At 38.4% G+C, this 24467-nt stretch overlaps 1 protein-coding gene across 1 annotated transcript in view; it reads left to right on the top strand.

Annotated features, from left to right (window-relative positions):
• LOC104467315 (microtubule-associated serine/threonine-protein kinase 2-like) overlaps positions 1 to 24467 on the top strand; it is a 98274-nt gene that overhangs the window by 18093 nt on the left and 55714 nt on the right. Inside the window, exons 2-4 of the mRNA XM_010081049.1 lie at positions 14786 to 14877; positions 21730 to 21805; positions 24253 to 24273. Of these exons, the coding sequence (XP_010079351.1) occupies positions 14786 to 14877; positions 21730 to 21805; positions 24253 to 24273 (189 nt within the window). The remainder of the gene's footprint in view (positions 1 to 14785; positions 14878 to 21729; positions 21806 to 24252; positions 24274 to 24467) is intronic.

The raw sequence follows: 24467 nt of genomic DNA, 5'->3' as shown, positions 1-24467 counted from the left end.
GTGGCTGGAGTCTTTCTTCTTGAGCATATTCCCAGAAAGATAAAGTCAAGAGCAAACTGTAAATACATAAGTTTGTCATGGGAGGGGTGACATAAACATAAATCAGATTTACCTGTCAGACTGGTTTTGTATAAATATTTATGACTTTATAGAAGAAATATGAGAATTCCTGGTTCAAAGGGCACGTGGGGTTGGTATTCTAGTACCAGCTGTACTGAGGCATTAGCTATTGAAATTGGATTATGAAAAGATAAAGCATCATTCTGACATATTTAAATTAAATGTCTGGTTTTAAATCCTTTTGTTTCTTTGCACTTTGGGCATGTCTTGAATATACTCTTTCAATTTGATATTATTAACAGCAGTGTAGAATTGTGCAAGTGTGTGTTTGTTGGTCTTGAAAAACTGACTTAGAATGATGATTTCTAATGTTTCCTCATTTTTTCAGCAGTTTTATCCTGTCTGAATGGAACAGGCTGTGGCTATGGATTTTAATGATTTCACTTTTGTTTAGTGACATTCTTTTTGCAAAGTTAAGATAGGGGAGATTTGTGTATTGAAGTGACTTGAAGGATAACCCTGGGAGGTGACAAAGGTGGATTTCTGTTAGGAAGCATGGGCTAGTTTTGTGTCCATGATTGCCATTGATGCTCTAATTCTCTTTCCTGTTTTCCTTTCAGTGAAAGGGCGTCAGTGATGCAGTAATTTGGTAATTTATTAAAATCACAGGAATTAACTACCCTTAAAGTGTAAAACAGTGTTTACGTAGCAAGACACCTCTAATATCAGTGATCCTATGGAAATAGTTGTATTTAGTTATAAACAGTTCCTTGGTAACTAAGAAAAATGCTCTTCATTATTGAAATATTCACAAACAATAAGAGAAACCACCTTTCACTGGGATGTAAACAAGTGAATTGGAAAAAATAAGATAGCCAAGACCACGTAAATGGTGCTTTCTGATGCATTGGTGTATTTGTGCTAACTTTTTAGCTACCATAACAGGACTGTGTTAGACAGTGAGTCCATACATATCCCTCCATATGTATTCAGTGTCTTTTTTTATGCTGAATCATCTAGATTGACATTAAAAGCTGTATGTGTCAGAGGGATGCCACCTCCTCCATATATACATTGTCACTTTGAAGAAAAACAATTGGCTTGACGCTAGCAGAATACTTACTTTCTTGTGGTAACGTAAAGCTAATCTTAAAAATATGAGTCTATGCTATAATGAACTTTCAAGTGACAGCTGTCATCCCACACATTTCCTTGCTCAAATGAATAAAGTAAGAAATATTTCCCTTATGTTGAGAAGGATGTGAAAGACCTGGAAATCCGATGCTTTTGATAATATTTAGCTCAATTTTTTTACCTAGCTCAGCATATTAAATGGCCTCCTGACACTCCTAATTGGAAAGGAAATTTCATTCAAATTACTTTTGCTAGTATTTCAGTATGGCCTTAGGACAAAAGCACTGTTTAGGGGGAGAAAAAAAAAATCTACCTTATCTTCTGAAAAGCTCTTTATGAGCATAGTCTTCTGGATTGCATGAAATTGTAATGGGTATTTTGCTCACTAATGGTTGAGTTTTGGGGAGCTTCCAGTACACTCTCCATTATGGGATATTTGTGCTACTTAAATACAATGAAAGAGATTGGTGTGCCATGGATGGAAGGAAGGTCCTCCTAATATCCAAAATAAGTGTGATGATCCAGGGAATACACCTGGATTGTATGTAACTTCTAGTTTATTTGTGATTCTGCCTTTGTAAATCAGATTTTAAATTAATTTTGAATATGTTTGCTGTTTCCCTGCTAGACTAAACCCCAAAGTGTCCTACAGGGTTAACACTGAAGTTTTAAGCCTTGAAAGCTCTTTGTTCAGTTGGAAACTCACTTGTATGAACACTTGGCTATAGCCCAGGACAAACCAGTTTTTCAAGTCAGAACTTTTGTGGAGAGGAAACCAAGCAACACATAAATTGTGGACAATTATTTGGATCTTTCTCATGAAGAAGGCTGCTGAATAATAATAATAATAATAATTTTACACAGGTTTAAGAGAGCAAAAAAAAGCATTGGGTAAGGAGACTGGTTTCAGAAGAGGTAGGAGGAAAAGGGAGGTTCTGAACTTCACAGAGGACACCAAGATCAGTGCTACTGTGGAAAATGAGACAGAAAAAGTACATACTGGCATGCATTTGGCCTGGAAATGTGCAGTTCTTGTGTTTAATTGAAGTCGACACATTCGGGTTTTGGAATCCATACAAAGTCTGTGCATCTGCTTATTTCAACTGTTGTTTGTCTCTGACAAGTGAATTTTAAATCCGAGCACCCATCAGCTTAAAGCTCTGGGATGGACTTGTAGATATGTGGTTCTGAGGAACCTTCACCCATGCCATAACATTGTTCCTGGCGGGTCCTTGTTCTTCTTTGAAGAGGTGCCAGGTTGTGGTGAGGAGCCAACTGAGAGATGTTCTCCGGTGTGCTTGGGATTCCTGTTATTTTAATGGCAGCTGAATGCTGATGTTAACTAGGAACTGTACATCTCAGGGCATGATGTTTTTTTTGTAGTAAGTAGACCTTACTTCAGGAACTGAGAGAAACATGTCATACATGTCATCTTCTATCACCATACACCTGTCTGGAGGCAAATGACTTAGTTTTTGGTCAGGTGCTGAACACTTAGTATTGATCACCGTCTCAGTTACCATACTGAGAAAGTGTACATTTTTCAAAGCATAAAGGAAAACACCTTTGAAGTGATTTGATTCTACATTTGTCACTAATTATTAAATACTTCCTGAATAGTTTTTCGCGGTCCATATCCCAATCATTTTGTTTTGCTATTATTTTGACCACAAAGTAATAAGGGCTTCAGTATACAGACTCGTAGTTTATTCCAAGCCTCTTAAAAATTCAGTTTTAAAGACTGTTCTGGTGTGCTAGCTTTTGGTACTATATCATCTGAAGATGGAAGGGTCCAGAGAATCAGGATTCAGAAGGGGAATGCTTACGAGTCTTGAGTGCGGGAGTCCTTGTGCCAGATCTGAAATCCAGGCCACCTTATACCAGTCTCTCTGGGCTGTTGTTTTAGGCAGTGCTGGGCAGTAAACTGGGCAGTTTTTAGGCTGTAAACTTAATAATGATCTTTTCCACAAATATGCCGCAAGTTTCAGGAGTTGGTATTTGACTGTGATATTTTACACGAAGGCAAAGCTTATTCATGTATTGAAAATCTAAGCAAATGTTATGCCTGATAGTAGCATGAGGCTTGCGTTAGTCCCTCATATCTATTACTGCCTGCTGTGTTTACATAGTACTAACCATATCGCTTAAACAACTTCAGAACTAATAGAAGATGTAAATGTCATTTCATCTGTTTCTTTGGTGCTGAAGGAGTTCCTTTTGATATCATAAGACACTGCCAGTGAGCACGTACTAGAGGAGAGCCACCAGCACCCAGAGGGACATCAGTCTCTGTAGATTAAAATGTTCTGCAAGCACGTATGAGAAGAGTCATCCCTGAATATTTGATCTCTAAGGAAACCAGCTTGAATCCTGCATTTGAAATTACTTATTTCCAGTATATTGTATGTTTTCCTGTCCTTCAATTTTGTTCCAGTCTTGATTGCATAGTATATTACAATTAGCAAACTTAATTTAAATTAAGCATGATTGCTATGGAATTTGAAGACCTGGCTGCCTGTAAGTGTTTGCATTTGTCTTCCTCTCTTGTCTTCATTCTTGTATTTCCTGCAATTATTGTGGGTGTCATTTGGTTTCATGCTGGCCATGCTGGTTTCTGACTTTGTGGTGGAACAGAATGGGTACGGCAAGAAAGTTAGGATATGACAGTACCTGGCTCCCAGAAGTGTATTTGACAATTATTTGACTTACACAGAAATAAGCTAATTTTATTTAACTTTTTCCCTAGTTCGTCTCAGAGAAAATTCCGCCAATGTTTGCCCGTGCTTGTGAGTTTGTGATAAATTTTGTTACACATAATTTGTAAAGATAATACTTACCTGTTTCTAGTTCCTTTAATTATTAATAAGTACATAGAGCATTCAAAAAGCTTTTAGTGGTTTCTTCATTTGCGTTCTGATTTTAGAGGTACATTTATTACATATCTGCTTTTTTTAATAGCTGTGTAAATTATGACTCTGTGATTTTACTAGGATTTGGTTTTTTCCTAAATTCTTTTAGGATTCCTTTTTGTCACCACTGTTACCACCCGTTTATTTTTGGTACATTCATGTATTTGTACTTACTGTTCTCCACTGCCTTACTGTAAGTGGAATTGATTTTTATTTTAATCTTCACCCTTCTTAAGTGGAATAGCTTTCAAACCAAGGATACTTTCTTGGGCGATGGCAGAACTGCTTTACCCTTCGGCATGTACTGCAGCAAGCTTTAACTCTCAGCTCCTGGCTTTTAATGTTTGTGTTTTTCTTCTGCTTAGTTTTGTGAATTATTGTTTCAGCTTCCAGCTGCTGAAATTTCAAAACTCTGTGTCTGTATCTATTTGTAGTACGTGTTTGTATAGTTATTAAACCAGAACGACCATCCTTGTATGAAAAATTGATAGCAATTGGGTAATGAACATTTGTCTCCGATAGCAAGTAAGCTTTACACAAAATAATGAGGTTTACCGTGTAATCAGGCTTGATTGTTCCAGAAACTTTCCCTTGCTGGAGATCTGGGGGCTGCTCTTTGTGCCAGGGTGGGATCCACACCCTGGGCCTCCCCCTCCTCTACTGCCTTCTGTGGTTTCATTGCTCCATTTACTTGAAATGCCTTCTACAGGCATATTTTCTTATTATTTTAAAGTAGGCTGCTTATTTGATCTGGTATACGCTGTAGTGTATTAGCGAATGTAATTTTGTAAGCCTTTTTTTTTTTTTTTCTAATCCAAGACCCTGGTTTGTGGACAGACCTGCCTCCCTAAAAGAGGAAGGACCAAATAACTGAATTTGCAATGGTGTAGTGTGTCTCTCTACGTGAATTTATACCAGTTTTACTTGCTACACTGGGCATTTTCTAGGTCCCCAGAACTCTAGCTCCTGTCCATCAACTTCTTTGACATTTAGAGCCAACTCTTCTCTAGGTATCCTTTTCCCCTCTCTGCCATTCAATGAGTGTATTGATTGGAAGGGTCCCAAGCAGCATTTCTTTCTGCAAAGCTGAAGGGAGCAAACTAAGCAGTATGTATTCTCTCTGGATGTCTGTTTTGGATTAAAGAGCACACCGGCATGCGTGTCTCGCCTTTGCCTTGCTTTGGTGGGGAACAGCTCTGCCCTCTGCCCAGCCCCTCTTCAGTCCAGATGGGCAAAACGTGGCACGTTCCTTTCTGAGGCAGCTGAGTCCTGAACAAATGTCAAAAGTTTTGTAGTTTACTTGCTGAGATGACAGTTTTGTTAAGCCTGGTTATTTTCCTAATATGTCATTTAGACTGTTATCAGCCTACCTTAGCAACCTGATGTGTTGCTTGTATTTTTCAGAGATATTTTTGAGGATTTTTCTCCCTTCCTTGTGTGTGCCAATGTAATGAGTGGCAAATTGTTTTTAGTGCCTCTGTTTGAAGGGCTTTGGGGGATGAATGTTTGTGTGTGTGTGCATACATACATATGTTTTAATACTTTCACAGGAAAGTGGGTTTGGCCCCCTTGAAAGAAGAAACCTTTCTTCTTTAGACTGGCTTTAGAAGAAACCTATACTTCCTAAGAAACATTGTTGAGATGCTGTTGAACTTTTGGGGTATTGTTTTGTAAAAAGCTGCTAAGAGTTGGGAAGCATTATTTTAGAAAGGGGAAGGTCTTTTATAATTAAAATACAAAGTTTAGCTTTGTTACACTCTTAGCTTTGGGTTTAGAAGCAAAAATAAAAATTTAAAGTGTCACAGTAATGCAGGCAGATTAAGACTGAGACTGATTTTCTGGATCTATGTCATTATCTACTATGTTTTGCTGTAGGGGATGAACTTGTGAATGGTGATGGTGACAAGTAAGGCTCATCCGCTAACTAGTAGCACCAGGGATGGAAACATGGCCCAGCACTCGTTAGCCTAAGGGTTTGCCTAGAAGCCAAAGCAGGACTGTAGTTCCATCTAGTGTGAAAACATAATGTAAGGATAAAATTCTGCCAAGCCGGCACAAAACCTGAAACCCTTCTGTAGGGTTGTTATTGTTAATCTCCATGCTTGCAAAGATGAGTCCCACCAACAGGGCAAAATCTTTCCAGTGGAGCTGGGGAGAGCACAGGGCCTCTCTGCCTCTTCCAAGTTAGAATTTGGGAACCGTCAGCTCCAGCAGCGTGGAGTCTTTGGTGCCAACGAGCGGTGCTGATGGATGGGGAGACTTGCCTTCCACCTACAGACTGACCCTCTTCAGCTTGTGGTGTGCTGAATCACAAGTATTTTTATGTTTCCTTTTTGAAGGGAGAACAGTATTCAGAGACATATGTGTGTGTGTATATATATTTTTTTTTTTCCTTTTAATTTCCCATGCTCTGTCTGTACTAAGGTTTCCTTAGAGTTGTCTCTGCACTGGCATTTGCCCTATCTGCCAGTAATCAGGTCAAGCCTCATAATTTGTGTGAAGTGTTGAGTTGTGAAAAATCTGTGGTTATGAAGGTATCAATGGCACATGATCTTTTATGAGCTTCTGTATAGTCTATTTAAAAGTTTTTGGCTGTGTATCATTACTAGAAAATAAACCCTGGATGATGTTTTTTTTCAGGGAAAAGATTGCCTTTGATTTGAGTATTTGACACAGGAAAAGTGTAGTTTTTATTGCCCATGTGTATCAGTTTTGTTTGTCTAACCTTCAGAACATGTATCTTTAAAATTTGGCATAAAATTTAATTGCAAACATCTTAGTCCCATTTACATTCATAATGCTCCCACCCTGATCACTGCTCTGCTCTACGACTGTGTGAAAATCTGTGCAGAAAGGGCAACTCCATTGTCACAGTCTGATTTGGAGATTATTTCCAAAGTAATGCATTGTTAGAATAGCTTTTAAATTAGATATGTAATTTATCCTCACACTGAGGTTTGAAACTGCAATTAGCTGATAAAGAGCTAATTTGTAACATTTTTTGATACTTAAACTAAGAAAATGCTCTGAAACAAAATGAAGAGAACTGTGCGTGTTGTGTGCTACATAGCAACTGAGTGACCTTTAATATAAACCCTGCACAAAATAATATGAAACCTTCTCACTCCTGAATCTTGGGAAACCGTTTTTTTTTTTTTCATTTTCAGGTTGTATGCTTAGTTTTCTGGATGCATCTTTGGGGAATGTGTTTAGAATGAGTTTGTTATATTACACACCTGTATATCATTGTAAGCTACAGCTAAAAAGATTCGAAACAATACAAACTCACTTTGTCATTTTGTTCTTGAATTTGTTTGCTAGAATTTTTTGGAGAAAAAAATGCAATAAACTATCTTTCGTGAGAATTGCCGAGTAGAGACATTTAAAAAGCAGTTATGCTACATGAAGCATTTAATAATAGAGTTGGAAGAATGGGAAATGAAAGTATGCAGTTATGCTTAGTTTCATTAAATCATCCTTTCACACTTTGTGATGTAACTTCATGGCAGTATAATGCATAGCGCAGCTGAAGTAGGAGATAGTAAAGCTTGAGATGGTCAGTGTATGTTTTCTCCCATTAAATACTGCCTATATTCTAGGGCATTTCTTCCATATTCAGATATTTTTTTTTTCCTTTCATGCAAGAACAAATATAGGTTTGGAGTGTATTTGGGAGAGAGGAATATTTCGGAATGAACTGGCTTGATTCAGTTGAGAATGGCTGTACTAGTCATTGTAATTTGTTGTGACATTTCATTTTGTTTGGCTTTGCAGAGTTGTTCCTACGCTGTTAATAATGCAGAAGGTCTGGACTATACAGCATGGTGTAAGCAGGTGCGCACCAGCCTCAAACATCAGGCAAATTAGACATACATTTGATATTAACTGGCAATTTTAACCTTTTATTTTTGTAATTTCTTAGCTTGAGGTGATGCTGCTTCTTGAATTTGAGCTCTAAATGAAGCAGAAGGGTTTATCTGGAATACATGTTTTAGATGAAAGGAAAATGGTCTTTCATGCAGTAAGTTAATTCCTAAATAGTAAGATGTTAATTTTCCTTAAAACAAAAGAGCATCCAACTTACTGCGTGCTTTGTAAGTCTTGCATTGCTTGACTCCTTGTTCTCCAGCATGTTAACAAACATTAACCAACTTACTGCGTGCTTTGTAAGTCTTGCGTTGCTTGACTCCTTGTTCTCCAGTTAATGTTTGTTAACATGCTGAAATGGGTTGCGTTATGATAAAAGAAATCCTTCGTGTTTTTTACCCCCTGTGCTCTCTTTGGGTATCTGTACAGAAGCACAGCCCACACTTTGTATATTTCATCTCCATGCTGCTTGTCTCTCAGAATTCACATCTTTCACAGTCACCCGCACAGTGACTCTAATTTACTGGTGCCAGCATGAGGCAGGGGCACACGCTGTAAGGTCATCTGTCATACAGAAGGGGAAAGACTTCAACCATCAGGCAGGACTTTTATTTTGTTTCATGGCAAAGTGGCAACCACTTTCCAAGAAGACTTTCTTGTGTCTCATAGATAACTGTGCAAAATTTATTCTCTGAAGCAGCTTGTCCATTGCATATATCTGGAATAATATGAAATAGGTGTTAAAAAAGGAGGAAGGAATTCATCCTGAATGGAACACCCTTGAACATGGAAGGAGTCTGGTACAATGGTCACCTATAGGAAGCTGGAAAACTTGGAGCAAAGTCACCAGATATAAAAAATATACTTGTTTGTCCAGTTTATTTCCTCTCATGAGCTTCAAAACAACAGGCGATGCAAGTTCGAAAAGAGTCTGGCTTGTTGAACAACTTGCATCTGTTTCTGTGGCTGTAGTCAGCATGGTTGTAGTAACTAGTCCATGCAAACTTCTTGTGGAAAAGGATCCTGCTCTCAAGCAGTTGGTTTTGGTCGCTATTTTTCTTTAAGACTAAATTCCTTTAGGTTCCGGAATTCAATCCTATTTGAAATTCTTCCATAAGATGCGAAAAACAGGAATACTGCAACCCAGTCTCAAGGTCTCAGAAGCTGGAGCTTGATCTTATAAAAAGTTATACCTAAGGGCTTTTTTTTTTCCCCAAGGAACACTTTAAAAAAAAAAAAAAAAGGTGGTCTAAAAGCAAAACTCTGTAATAGGCGAGATCTGCAAGAAGACAGCATATGGATTATACTGTTGTTTTTAGGGAGCTTGTTCTACAAAAAAACATGAAAAATGGGTGCTGAAGGGTTAGGTTGTCAAAAGCTGCATTAGTAACATCCAGAGGTAGAAGTGCTAAGGATCAGCTTTTATCTAGAAAAATTAATTTTGCAGCAGCACTTTCGGTTGCTGCAAGTGGACTAATGTTGCATTTGTGCAGATGAGAGATGAGGGTGTTGGAGCAGTTGAGAGTTTTACCTGTCTGGATGGCAGGGACAGGCAGTCTGCAGATGCACCGGGGAAAGAATCCTTAGTCGTTTAGTGTGGGCGGGGTAAGTGGGAAGGCATGTAAATTAAGGATGTTTCCCTGTCGTGGGACTCAATGGCAGCATGTATATGCTGTTTTCCCGGGTGACGCTGGGAAGAGGATGATTCTGTGTCTGCTGTGATGATGAAATCTGTCTGCCATCTTTAAGAAGATGTTTGTTGAACTTGTGTTTCCATCCTTCAAGTCTTAAGCAAGCGTAACTGTGTTTCCTTAAGAGAAAAGAAGCGTTTATTGTAGGAATGTGCAAACCACCAAACCTACACCATGAATAATAACACTTTTTTTTTCTCAGTTATTCTAGGATGAATAACTTTTAAACTATTCTTGAATGTAAAAAAAAAATAATCAGTTGAACCAGATGCTTACTTATTCTTATCTATTTTAGAGAACTAATTATCCCTGTTGTTGGTAGTGATAAAGCTTACAAAATTGCTTCCATCTTTGAATTACTATAATTAAGACAATAACTTCCACATCTAGTTAACATTGCTGCGCAGCTGGTGCATTCATTGACATGCAGATTTTGGATTTTGTAAATTTTCTGCCATTGTAAATAAAAATTTTAAATACTTATTTTCATCTCCAAAATGTCTGTTTCTCATAAAGAAGTCTTTGTAAAGCAAATCAACTGAAACCAAACTGCTGTAACATCCGAGGAGAATCTAGTTAAATTTGGTTAGGTGATGGTACATTTTAGGAAAAAAGTGTAACCACAAATAGCTTTTATAGGTATGATTGCTCTGAATTTTGGATCCCATTTTGTAGGGATTTGGGTTCACTGAATTAAATGTAGAATCTGGAACAAATCTGATGACTTCCAATATGTTATTTTGAAAGGAGTTACTAGTTAATGCAAGAGTTAATCCAGCACTCTGACAGCCTGAGGTGCTTTACAAAACTAAAACTCCATAATTAAAAATCACTAATATGAAAAATGCATTAATGATTACTAACCAAAATGTGATTTAAGCTATACTTTTTCTGTACATCTTTTTACTTCAAGTTGATTTGTATCAACATCTATGGGAGGACTCATGCGGTCGGTGCTAATCTTGTTTACTGCATATTCAGCAGCTTCAGCTGTGAGAAATTTCTAAGGTCCTATAGATTTAGATAGATTTTGAGAAACTTCCTTATCATTATTCATTTCTAATAACCAACAATGCTTTGAAATGACTTGATAGTGGTGTTGGTTATTTATTTTTAAATTGTTTTTCTGTGGCCCTTGCTTTCATTACATGAATGCCTCGTGGCTGTTAATCAGTTTTGTTCAGGGAGTTAGAGATGTCCCCTGAGTAAGCGGTGAAAATAAAGAATCAAATATTGATTTATGCTGAACCTGAAACATTGATTTCACTTTTGGACTGAGAACGCATATGAAACAAGATGTACTAATGTTGCTTATTTTAGAGGCTGGGCATGGAATTGTTGGTGCGCAGGAGAAGGTTCGTTAGGGTTTGTAGCTGAGGAGCACCCGGGCTGCGTGCAGCTCGCAGGTACGCTACCAAATGTTCTCATAAATAACTCTGGACAAGGGTGCTGGCTCCAGGGCACATTTCAGTGGGTCCAAAACCAGTGTCCGGTTACCAGACCCATGTCCGCAGTGTTCAGTTTCAAGAATGCGCTGGGAACGCTTCAGTACATGTAACAAATGTTATTTTTGCTGCAGGCAGAGAAGTTAACTCTAGAAATAGTAAAAACACAATTTCTGTGGTGATGGCAAAGGCATTGTTTCAAATATTTTGACACAAACTATCCATTTTGCTGTGCGTATTCAGAATTAAATCAACTTGTTTTCGTGCTCTCACAGATTTCTGGGTGTGGGTTTGGCAGCGTGGGTGTGCGACCTCGGTGGCACCCGAAGGCAGGGGGTGGCAGCGGGGGCATTTGCCCTCCAAAGCACTCGGCTGGCTGGAGCTCGACCCTGCAACTCTGAGCAGTACAGAAACTCTGCGCAGTTACAATCATGTTTTACCTTAACTGGAAGACCTGGAGGGGGTTTGTTCTCTGAAATTATGAAGTGGGATCCGAGACAAAGAGGTTAATGAGATCCATACCAAATCGTGAGAGGTCAGGGTCAGGGTCGCCTTGCATTTAATGAAAAGAAGCAAAACTTTGGCTTGTAAACAAATAATAATTCTTGGAATCTCTCTGGGCTGGTTAAGAACTTTATTTTGTTCTAGTTAAAATACTCAGAGATGTATAGGTAACCCTTTCTCTTTCTGTTTTCTCCTTCTACTCCTGTTTTCCTATGTAGCTTGAATTATTTTAGGGCAAGGAAACATATAGTGTTGTTTGGAGAATTTGTGAACGGTAATAAACAGTAATTAATGCAATTTACAAGATTAGTAATATGGTCTCCTCACTATCACTGGCCTTGTAGCTCAGCATTGAGCCCTCTACAGTCTGTCTGGCTGAAGTGCACCTTCGAGGAAATAATTTTTTCTTCATTTGAACTGTTTCTGCCAACACTTACATTGGCTGGTTTGAATTTCTTTGGCACAAAGCCCTTGTTAAAGCCAGCTTTCCTTCTTTCATGTTTAGCTCTTCTTCCTTAGGAGGTGCCCAAATGCTGTTGTAGTGACTTCTTGGGGGAGGTTGCCCAGCTGCAGCCTTCATGTTACCTTCTCCTTTTCCCTCTTTTTTGCATCGTTGTGACTACCAGAACTTCATCCCTCTTGTTTTCTCTGGGATTCCAGAATCTGTTAAAACTTTTATGTATATATCCAGAGTCCTCTCTTCAACCAGTAGAGAGTATGATTGCATTTGTTTGTATATTTTTCTCATCATATAACATAGATTCAATAAGTTAGAAATTCTGGTTTTAGCCTTTGTGTTTAAGCTTTGCCTTATTGCCGACACACATGGTTCATAGAAATGGCTAAACAGGCATAAGGGATGTTCCCCTTTCCCTGGTTAGTGATCCAGGGGAATTGAAAGTTATCCAATTTTGGGGGGTGTAAAGAGAATAATTTTTTATTCCTACCTTGGGGCTAGGCTTTAACTCTAAGAATTCTCTCCTCTGGGTGCTTTTGTTTAAACCTGACCAGCTGTGCTTGCTCTCCAGCCTCTTAACCCTTTTTCTTTTGGTTCCTTTACAAATACAGCAAAGAAAATGGGTTTGTAAAACTCAGTTCAATTTGGCAAATATGGACAAGAGGTTAAAAAGCTCTGAGCTTGGGGCGGTTCATGTTCCCCATTATGCTGTGACTTAAATATATCAAGTTTCCATAGCCAGCTCCAGAAATCGTTGTGGTAAAGGCATTTTAGGAACACCTTTTAGCAAAGAGTTATGACCATAGAGGATGGAGCTCTGTTTTTTCGTTGTACTAGTGTTTTTATTGAGCAAGATCTTAAATTCTTACATTGTAATTTGTATTAAAATATACAGATTTTTTTTTATTTCTTACATAGTAATATACATATTAGAATACTCAGGACTTTAGTGTTGCGAGAAAGATTTTCTAGTAATATAAATATAATGATTATCTGATATTTATGTTTGATTATTCTGTTTTTTTTGACAGTTACTGGAATAGAGTAACTGAAAACATATATTAAAATATTCCATGAACTGAGATTTTAAGCTTCTTAAAATCAGGCTGTTAGTCTTTCCATACAATGTGCACAATGGCAATCAGTTTTTGGATGGACTGTTGTTGAATAATACATGAATGTAGATGGAGATTGTATGGAATCAGTTGGATAATTTTGAGGAATGCTTTAAGTACACTAAAGAGCCTGAATAGCAGTTAATGGTGCTTCAACTTTATTACTGTTTATTGTAGTTGGCAGTTCAGTTGGATTTTTTTTTCTGCATTGAGTTCTCTAGTTTCCTATAGAACAGCAATAAAAAAAAGCTTACAAATGATAATAGTCAGATGTACTGTATCCTGTGGCAGCAAAATAGTTTTACATTAAATTGTAGTTCTTGGCAGTCTGAGCATGTTGATTGTTGGGTAGCTCCAGAGGATCAGCTGGTAGAGGAAGGACCAAGGCAGTCGTCAGCACTCGGAGCTGTGCAAGCAAGCAGGCTCTGCGTGCGCTTGTGGGAACCCAGCGCGGAGATTCCCAGCACACCTCCGGAGCTGTGCCCGTGAGCTCCTTGTTGGTCTCTGCTCAGCCTTCCCCTCTCCTGTCTATTCTCCCACCTCCTGTCGAGGCCAATATGATTTTAGGTACTGGTTTTAAGAACTGCTGAAGTAAGCAGAAATGGTTCTGCCACCTAGAAAGCAAGTTTGAGGTACGATGAATAAATGTACATAGCTTTAACACTTGGTCAGTTGTGAGAGATTTCTGGGAACTTGGATGGTTTATTCTGTTTGAACAAGAAAAGTGGTGATCAGAAGGTGATTTAAATATCTAGTTGCTCTTGTTCACAGCTCCCATGATTTAAAAATATATCACTTGCCCATTGCAACTACTTTTATAAACTTTAGAGCTAAATGTTTACTGCTAGCAATCACAGGCTGAGAAGCGAATGGAGGAGCACGTCCTTCTCCTCGTTTGTCTAAGTTCTGAAACTCTGGGCTGGGGGGGAGCTTCTGAACTACCTCATACAGAAGTGTCGCTTTCTTTGCTGGAACAAAGTCGTGGCAGTGAGTGGAGTTGATTCAGCAGAAGGCTTGTCTGAAACTTGTTTGCAGAGTTTTCTATCGCTATTGCTGCATGTGTTCACAAAGATTCTTGAATCTTGGGTTTTAAGTTCTGTTAGTAATCATGCTCATCTGCTGAATTGTGCTAACACTTTACTTCGTAATTTTAACTCTGCCCTGAGGAATATGCTCTGGTTTCTTACAGTAATAGTCAGTAATTGTAACAGCTTTCTTTGCTGGGTTGGATATTGGTAAGAATATCTGAAGTCCTCTGGGGGTATTTTACAGTTTTCTGCTTTTTGTGTGATTTGCAAAGCATGAGTTGCACATATTTTGCGAATCAGGAATGTGTTGTCAGCTATCTCTAGTGGCCTGTGCAGACTGAGATACAGTTTTTATGTTGCTTCCAATGTATTAAAACATTTGTTGCTGACAAAGTACCTTTTGGCTCTGTACGTTTACTTCTTTACAGGGTCACTACCAAGGCTGAGAGTGTGAGGGAATACTGACCTAAATACTGAGAGATTCTTCCTTTGCTGAAAGATGTGCCTGAAGGTCCTGGCTTTATGTGCTTTTGTTCATCTGACCATACCTTATTCTTTATCTTTCTTTCTTTCAGCTGTCGGACAAGCAACAGAAAGAGTTTGATTGTAACATCCAGCACATCTCCAACTCTCCCGCGACCACATTCCCCTCTTCATGGACACGCAGGTAACTCCCCAGGACCGCTTGACCCGAGAATCATTAGGAAAAATGTCAGCGTTCATTGTAGTGAGTTTGGACATATCGATACTCTACACAGTAATATGCTCTTAGAAACTTAATCTGACTACAGTTTTTCATCTTTTCTGACTTGTAAGAATGTCCTTATAGTTTCAAAATAGATGTTTTATGTTCTCATCTGTTCTGCACTTTCTAGTTTATTACCATCTCCATCCTCTGCTCTTTCTGGGGAATTCAGCAAAAGAACCTGAGATGCAGTATGAAGCAAAATAAAACTAAATAAATACATTTAAGTAAATATCTTGTTTTGAGTCTCCTAGCATAGTTAATTTGTGACAGTGATTTAACTGCAGTTCTTATGAGAAGAAACATGCTGCTTGTTTTCTGTATGCCTCCGGCAGCCCATCAGCTGTGCCGTGTGCCATCTTATGGTCTATACCTGCTACTTAGAGCAACGTGAGGTGATTGGGGTCCTTTTCTTTTTTACATTACTGCCGGTTTTACCATGGCAGCAACTGGGAAATGCTTCTTTCAAAGCAAATGGGCAACTGCTTGTTAGTCATCGAGGTCAAGTGTGTGGAGATGTTCTTTCTGTAGAAAAAGAAAGAATGGTTCTTCAGCCTACAGTAACTAGAGATTTTCAGAAAGGGTCATGCATGCAGATTCAACAGCTTTCCTGAACAGCATGTTCCCTTGATGTTTTTATTGCTGAGGGAGGTAGGTGATGTCTGACTACATTGTTTTCGATATTTCAAAATGCCAAGAAGGTGGTTGAGCTTCAGGTATGGCCCTAATGGGCACCAATCACAGAATGTTACAGAGTCACAGTAGCATGAAACAGCTTGGGTATTTGTGGGACATCATCCACAGTGGAGCCTGTCTGGAAGCACATCACTGTTGCATGTAAGACAAGTAACTGTTGTTTTCATTATAATCAGACTTTCCTCCTCCTACATGGCCGTATGTTCTGTAAATACTTTTTGGAGATTGAAACTAAGGAAATGCTGAGAAAGAACAGCAAGTCGATAGTAGCTCAGCTAGAAGGAGCCATCTGCTTCTGTTTGCAGAGTGTTGCATCTCAAGGGGTGACATCCAGCCTGTTGAAAGGAAAAAGAAGACCACAGTTATTGTTCAGGGGATGCCTGTGAAATCTTTAACCACTCAAAGTTTTCATAAAACTTTGCTGTATTTGTTTGGGGTGCTATAAAGCTCAGTCATAGAAGGTTGGGAAGTTACTTTAATGACATTATTTTATTAAATTTGCCCATGATTTTAAAATTAAAATGTTAACAAAATCTTAAAAGTAGTATATTAAAACCATTTTCTTTTTGCTTCAGCATCTCAGATAAAATACAGTGCCATAAATGTCCGTAGGGCAATTCCCTTTCACTTCAAACTCCCTTTGATTCTGTTGAGTGTGATTATGATAATGACACCTTTGTAAAATTTGGTTTCAACAAGGCGTTTTTCCTGGTAGAGATTCTCCACTTTGTTATGTTGTGCTTTTTACTTTTTTCTTAGAATTGATATATATATATATTGGATTTAACAAATTCTAAATTAGCTGTACAGGCACGTAACTCAAGTGATACAGAAAGATGCCCCTCAGAATATCAAAGAGGTGTCCTTGTTTGGCAGATTGCAACAAGATGTTGGTGTGGACATTGCTCAGAAAAAAAATGCAGAAGTGTTCACAATCGAAACTTTTGTATTCTCTTTTCTTTTGATTTGCTTTTCTCCTCTATTTCAAAAATGAAAAATTGGTTTTAGTGGTTTTGATGCTGTCTTGGGATTCACAAGCTTATCTTTTGTTATAAGTATGTGACTGTCTTCTAGAAACTAGAGTAACTATAATTGGTGGTATGCCATCTTTCTTTAGCAGTAATTGTAAAATATTTCCTTTTTTTTTTTTTGTTCTGATGTTGCCTATGGGATTTAAAACTATGAATTAAAGGGACATTCTTTGTGACCTTCAAGAATAGCCAGTAGAGCACAGGAAGATAAATTACTTGTGATTCAAGTTCACTACCAGTACTATATTTAGGAGTCTTCCCTGGGAAAAATAATTTATTCAGGAGACAAAAGTAGGTGAAATTTAGACTAGAGTCAGAAATATTTTCTTAAGAAATATCATATATGAGATGTGAATTTGAGAACAGGCTGTGATATTTGTTTAGTATTTGAACAGAAGCTATCAATCTGTTTGCTCAGACACATACAGTGATAAGTTACTAAGAAATGCTGGAGCCTCTCCCTAGCCTCTTTTGTCTTGAACATGCTCTTAATGCCCATTCTGAACCTCGCTTATGAATCAAAGGAACAAGCAAGGATGCAGAGAAATCAGGGAGGCTTTCTAAAATGTTTGTTCGGAAACTGCTCTAAAATCAAGTCCTGTATGGTGGCATTAGCCTCAGGAGTTCTTCTTCTGCATGTAATGTAAAAGCCAGTGGGTGTGATGTAGCACAGTTGACTGTCCATTGGGCAAACCTGCCTCCAAATGAACACTGATCCAGTGATCCACTTACCATCTGAAACAGCATGCAGATAAGGTGCCAGGCAATTTCGTATCCTAGAAAATTTAGAGGAAAAGTAATACTTAAGAGATCTCAGCATTTGAGATGAAAGTACATCCAAACAATTTTAAATCTGCCGCGGAATCACTTCTGATTCAAGAACACCTAATGGATGTGAACTGTGATAATTCAGTTTTCAAGCTGTATGAAATATTTTCGAAAATGAGCTCGGACCTTGGTGTAGAAAGCCACAGCTTGTTAACTTCGTGGGGAAAGTCACTCTGTTTAGTCATCTGAACTTGAAGTGCCCTGTTTCAGCAATACAGGCTTGAAAATTTTCCTTCTATTCTAAATTATTTTTCTGTCAAAATCAGAGGGGAAAAAAAGTGTACATGTATGTTCCTTACATTTGTTTGTATTTGTTTGAATCCATTTTTTTAGCCTGAAAATTACAGAGAAGGTGTGCCCAGTACACTTGTTAGCACATACACAGCATGAGGTTGATTACTAAGTTACCGTTAGATTACATTTTAAAATGAAAAGCTTAAAGTCAATCAAAGAAGCAACATCACCTTTATAATTCAGTAGGAAAAAGATAGGTTCTTACAGCTGGATGGGGAGGTTCAGGCTGTTTTTACATTTACTCCACCACTGTAAGGCAGCCAGGTTGCTCGCTGGCTTCCAGTGTAGATGCTCATCACCACTGGGACCTTCACCAGCTCCCATCTGCGGTGGCAGGTGGAGGGAGCTGCTGGCAAGCAGCACTGTGGTACTGAATGAAATTATCCTGCTCTTTCACTGCAAGTTCAGTTCTGCCTTGCGGCAGAAAAATGGCTGTTACTAGGGCTTCTATTTATTTATTATTTTTAGAGTGGGTGGAGTATGTCACCCACAACTCCAGATCCTGCCCTGGAGTACATCTGCATTTCATGGGTGTGATTCTTGGATGGTGTGAGTGCACCATGGCATTTGTTGTATTTGAGATGGGTGGTACACATTAAAGTGTGGTACACCACTTAATTTTTGTCATTTTAAGATTTGTATGTGCTGGAAGGCAGCTAATTCTGTAGCATACAGTAAGATCTTTAGCTGCTGGCGTTAATACTCGGCAAATAATGTTAGTACATCCTCCATAGAAGACCACAACAACTTTGTCTTTTGCGTTTATTTATTTTTACAAATCTCAGAAGCAGGTTTTACCAAATGGTTCTAGTGTAAGTTTTTGGATTCATTATCTATCTGATGAATGTTATGTCTGTAGATGACAGCTGAGACTCTCACCTATCTATTGTCTGTAAGGTCCAGTTTTGTATTTTGAAGATAGCAGATGTACAAATGCTTTGGCTGCATCCTTCTTCCTGTGTCCAGAAAACGTAAAGGTTCATGCCTGAATTATTAACGTTCATGTAACCGTGTTGATTTACCTAATGGGTAATCATTCTGTGTAACAGCCTCTCTTGAGACAGCCTGTTTCAGGTTCAGTAGTAGCCAACTATAACCCTTGAGCAACAGGGGAATTTACCTTTGCGAACACAATAAATAGGGTTTCAATCAGCCTTTGTGAACGAGACCATTGCACTAAAGCTTCTCTTATTAAAATTCCTTCAACTACAGCAGATGCAGCAGTACTGGGAAATTTTAGGGAAGGTAGTAATTCCCCTTCTCCCTGTTGTTGTTTTAAAAGCTTCACCCAGACTTGAATTGAATAGAAAAACTAATTGTTTTTCATTTTAAAAGTAGAAGCAACTCACAGGGGACCCAATTAAAATTCCAATGTCTGGAAAGAAATATGCCATATAAATGTGAAAAAGTAGTTGCTTAAAAATTAGTAGTATCTCTGTACCAAATTGTGCAGGCTCAGAAGATTTCGAACACCCACATACTTAATTTCAAAATTTAAAAACTGTCATTACCCAATTTGCTCAGTTATTCTGAAATCCTATTTGATCATAATCTGGAAAGTTTACAAAAGATTGATGAAGATGTGAAAAGGCAATGACAGTTCCTTGCCTGTTTATAACAGCATTGGGCAATGGGCTTTTCGTTCAGAAACATCATCTTGGCACTGTAGGGTTTGTCAGCAGTAAAGCTTGAAAAATGGGAAGGCAGAGATCAAGATTGCCACCAAAACTGTCAGCCTTCCTTGCTTTGTTAGAAGATCTACGTAACCATGCAAAGGCTTCACCCCTGCTGCGTTTTCTCCTGACTTAAAATGCTCCTTTAGCTTTCTGCTAGCAAGTGAGCGGTGACCCTAACTGCAGCTGTGTGCTGTTACTAGCACATGTTTATGCACCACTGAGTTGTTCATTTTGTGGCTATTGTAGCCTTCTTCTGTCTTGCTTGTAAGCTTGCAGTGCCATCTAGACTGTCAAACCACTCTGACTTCTCTTAATTCAAAAGCTGCATCATGTCTCTGTTTTTCCACTGTGACTGTAAGAATTAAAATGAGTACGAGCTTAATAAATGAAGCACCAAAGATCATCTAGTTAGTGATTTCTGATTGCTCTGTCCCCTTCCCACTTGGGATATACTGGGTTAAATGGTATCCAGTTTTAGGTGAAGACTTGCATTGTGTTATATTACACTGTGAACTCGTTGTTAATTCTTAACTAACAATGCAAAAGAAAACCCAGCCAAAGGAAAACAGACCTGTTGCTCAAACCCCTTGTTTTTAATTTAGTTTGCTCCCACTGAAGCGGATTGTGGAGTGGTCTGGAATTCACCTGCCTCTCCGGTTCTCTCATCAACCTCCGACACATGTTAGATCAGCCTGGGGCTGCTTTATTCTCAACCAGCTGCTATTTTTCCCCTTGTAGACCAGATGGACTTTGCTGGCCTGTGCTGCGCTGTGGCCATCCTCATACCCCAGAAGGCACCAGCTTGTTCTCCCTCTCCTCCTCCCTGCCTGCCCAGGCATACCTGCCAGGTGTGCACGCACCTTGCTCACAAGAAGTTGTGGAGAGATGCTACTGCAGATTTTTGTGAACCATTTATATAGCTGAAGTGTGAGTAAATGTTGCCTTCAACTGAGCACGGTTCTTATACTGCATTTCTGCTCAGTGTAACAGTTAAGGTGTATGAATAACTTGGGTTGAAATTAATGCAACTTAGTTATAAGCTGCAGTACTGTGCTGGATGGGGCCATATCCTCGCCAGCAGTGCTGGCTTGGGAGGTGAGCTGGGCACCTAGTGCTTCTTCCAAAAGAAAGGCAAGTCTTTTGCAGATGACTCATCATTGGTGTTTAACTTTTCAACATGACTTTTAAAATAAATCCATTTTATGTGGGATTTAAATTTGAAAATATTTCTGATGACCACAGGTATGTACCTTGCCGTGCATTGCTTGTCCAGTATCTGTTTGGTTTTCCTGCTCTTATTTTAATGTTATTTTATCATCTGCGCACAACAAAATTGCTGTTGGCATGTTTGCTATGTATAGTTTCTCTTTTGTGCTTGTATTAAAAATCTGAAAGACCAAACCACTTAAGAATGTGCCCGACAGAAAGCACACTTGCTGACCTGAAGCTTCTAATTCAGCCATAACTTTCAAAGGTTTCTGCAGTTAGTCTGTAAATGATTCTGGCTTTCAGAAGGGCTTTCTGTGAAATGGCTGCTTTTTACTTTGAAATAAAATACATTGCAATATACCGCTTACCAGCCATATGCTTACACATCGCGTGACAAAGCCCAGAGAAAGTGTTCTTGTGCCAACTGAAAATTTAGTGTTATTTTTTCATCGCTGTAGAAATTCACTGGAACTTTAGTTTTCATGGTAGAAGTATTATTTCAGGAAAGTGGTGATTAGGGTGAACGATGACACGTTATAGCTTGATCATCTTACATGTTGTATAGTCCTTTAATTGTCACGTGCAGTTCCTTTGGTATATCCTTCTTTTCCTCAGTGAATTTTCCATTCATCCTTGACATACATTGTGAAGAAATACTTTCTTACTATTTATTATTTCTGAAACTGTCATTTCTAACTCAGTTTTTTCATTGAGAAATGTTAGGAACAGCTTGTATATAGAAATTATTGCGAAATATTAAGAGACTATGTTATATATGTGTGATACATTACTTACCTGAAGGTAGGAAAGAAAATGTGCACTGTAAATTATTTTGAAAGGAGGGAAAATACTCATACGTCTGTATCAGAACATTTCTTTATCAAAATAATGCTCAAATGATCAAAGACTCAGAGCTCCATATTTTCAATTATTTGTGACTACAACTTGCAGTTGAAAGTCCTTCTGCACAGTGAAAGCTTATTCCATTTGTTGCAACTGTGAATGAAATGTTTTTGGATGTTTTTCACTTTCTCAAACAGGTAGCAGCCCTTTGGACAGTCCCAGGAACTTCTCTCCCAGTGCCCCTGCTCATTTTTCCTTTGTTCCTGCCCGAAGGTAAGGCAGGATCTATTCTCTTTGGACTGGCAAGCAAGTAGTATATATGCTTTTATTTAGAAATAGCCTATGGGTTGGAAGTTTTTTGATTCTGTTTTGCTTTCTCTGATTATTTTGTTTTGTTTGTTTTATTTTACTTATATGACTTTGTTTGACTTTATTTTAATCTTGGCAGCACCTAATGTGTTAGGTGTTTTTCAGACATAGAAGAAGATAAAGTAAATTAAGTAGTCGATACTGCCTAGGGAGGAGGCAATGTTCTCCCACAGGGATGACATGTAGAGCATATGATATGGCAAATAATTTAGTCATCATGGCATTAAAACCAGTTATGGTTAGGATAATCATATCTTAGCTGTAGTCCTAGACATTGTTCTCACTGAGTAACTGAGGTGTGTTCAAGATGTACTGATCCTCTTTGCTATGTCTGCACAAAGACATAAACGTACCTAACATTAGGTGTGCACTAGTTTGTGTGTACAACTATTCACTGCCTTCTGACTGGTTACAACGTCTTAGTTTTCTTTACTGTCTTGGGCATTGATCTCAAGAGTACATTAATGCTCTAATGAGGAAAATAGCTGATAATTGAAATTGAGCAGCAGCATTGAGAGACCTGAAAGTGAAGCTATCATCTGTCCTGCAGCGAATGCTAGAGAAATGCTGGTCATGCCGTGTATTAATCTGGTGGAAAGAAATCTGATACTGTAGTGATAAATTTAGTGTAAGGAACAGGACAGAAAGAATAAAGACAGCTGGGAGAAGCAGACAAATGGTGTATCGAATGTCATATCCTAGCAGGTAGGCAGGGATGGATAATAATACAGAAAGTTAAATTTTGTGGAGAAATAAAGAAAAGGGGAAAAAAAAAAAGGAGACATCCAGATCAGGGTTTGGGCATGGTACCAGGATTATTGGATTCAAGTATGGGGAAGATAATTTTGGATTTGCTAAACTCTGCCTCGGCTACAATAAACCCTATTTGAGTTAAAATGACCTAAGAACAGGCAACGTGTGATCATCCTGAGAGGAAGTGAGTTTTCTGAGAATGACAGATTTAGCTTGAGGACTAGCTAGAAAGAGGACAGGTCTTAAAACTTCAAAGCAGAATAAAGGGTTAGGATTTGATGACATAAGGTACACCCTGTATCTGAATTGCAAGTAAATCCTGGAGCATTTCTCCATTGAGGTGATTTTCTAGAAGACCTGGTGTTCTTCAGTACTGTTTGAAGTAGACTTTGGTCTTCAGGTCTCACTTAAGAAAAAACTTCATAATAGTATGTAAAATGTGACAGGCTGGATATGTATTTTCCTGTTGCCTCAGAGGCAAAAATTAGTGTTTTACCTGCTGGTGAAACAATTCAAATGGACTCATGGCATCCACCTTTGTTTTTAAAGAGGTATCTGAGCCTGATCTGAGTGTATTCAATAGGTTCTGTCAACTGAATTTTTACCAGTTTTCCTCCTATATTCAGGTACTGTGAAAGTTCCAGCTGAAGCAATTGTCAAAACTTAACGTAATTCTTCAACATTGTGTTTTAAATTGGTGTGTCAGTATCACTGCTTTCTAAAATTTCAAGCAGAAAATAAATGTTTTAATAATAAAACTCAGAAGAGTGCCCTTTCATCCTTTTCCACTTCCTAAGTCTAATTTTTAAAGAAATAGATGAATAGAGGTTAAGTCTGTCCTGTTGAGCACTGTGGTGCATTTTACAGCATGCATGTTGCACTTTTTCTGTCATTGAAAAGAACACTTAAGCACAGCTTGTTTTAGAAACTTGTTTCTATTTTCTACTTGTATTACACTCTGAGTAGCTATGCCAGCACTACCAATACGTGTTTATTAGATTATCACACAGTGGTATCACAGTAACTTCTAGATGATGGTATTAAGTAATTGAAAGTGTGGTGCTCTGTTACCCCAGACAAATGGATATTTCACTGTGCCCTTTTGATCGGTGTTGTGTGGATCTTAAGAGATGATTCATACCTGATTTCTTCCTGTTGGCATTACAGAAATTATTTATTGCTGTATAATTTCTTCGTTTATTATCCTGTTTGAATATCCGTTGTGATTTCTCTTCTTTCATTGTAGCCCTCTGATGAGTTGATTCTTGGGACAAAGTAGGGAACACATTTGGAAAATTCATTTTATTGTGAAGCCAATTTCACTGTGATATACTGCAAGATTGTCCTTAGTTTGACTAGTGATTAATCATAAATCCCTTGCTAGGCACCCTTTCAGTGATGGTGTCATAGCCACAAAGTTAGCATGTTCAGGAATCCTCCTGTTTGAATAAGGAAATGGATGGTTAATTCTGCCCATATTCACTAAAACTGCTCTTAGTGGAACACCAGTAACAGAAGATGAGGGTTTTTTTTCAGAAATCACATGTGCATCTTTTACTTCTCCCTCTCATTATCATTGTACAATTTCTTCCATACAGCCATGGACACAGAGCAGACAGGTAACGTGTCTTGTATTGCTGCTGTTTGTGTGTGTGTATGAACTGTGCTTCTGTGCAGCCCAGCCTGTGTCCCTAACAAGTTCATGCTGTTATAACCCCGTTTAGGCATTCAGCTTCTGTTCTTTGGTAATCAAAAGTGTTTTGGCTTAAAATGATAAACAGGCAGTTCTCTGGAGAAGATGCCTTGTTCTTCT

Source organism: Pterocles gutturalis, unplaced genomic scaffold (assembly GCF_000699245.1).
Source record: "Pterocles gutturalis isolate BGI_N339 unplaced genomic scaffold, ASM69924v1 scaffold4089, whole genome shotgun sequence".
In the NCBI taxonomy this organism is placed as follows: Eukaryota; Metazoa; Chordata; class Aves; order Pterocliformes; family Pteroclidae; genus Pterocles; species Pterocles gutturalis.
This window is presented reverse-complemented; position numbering and strand designations above follow the sequence as displayed.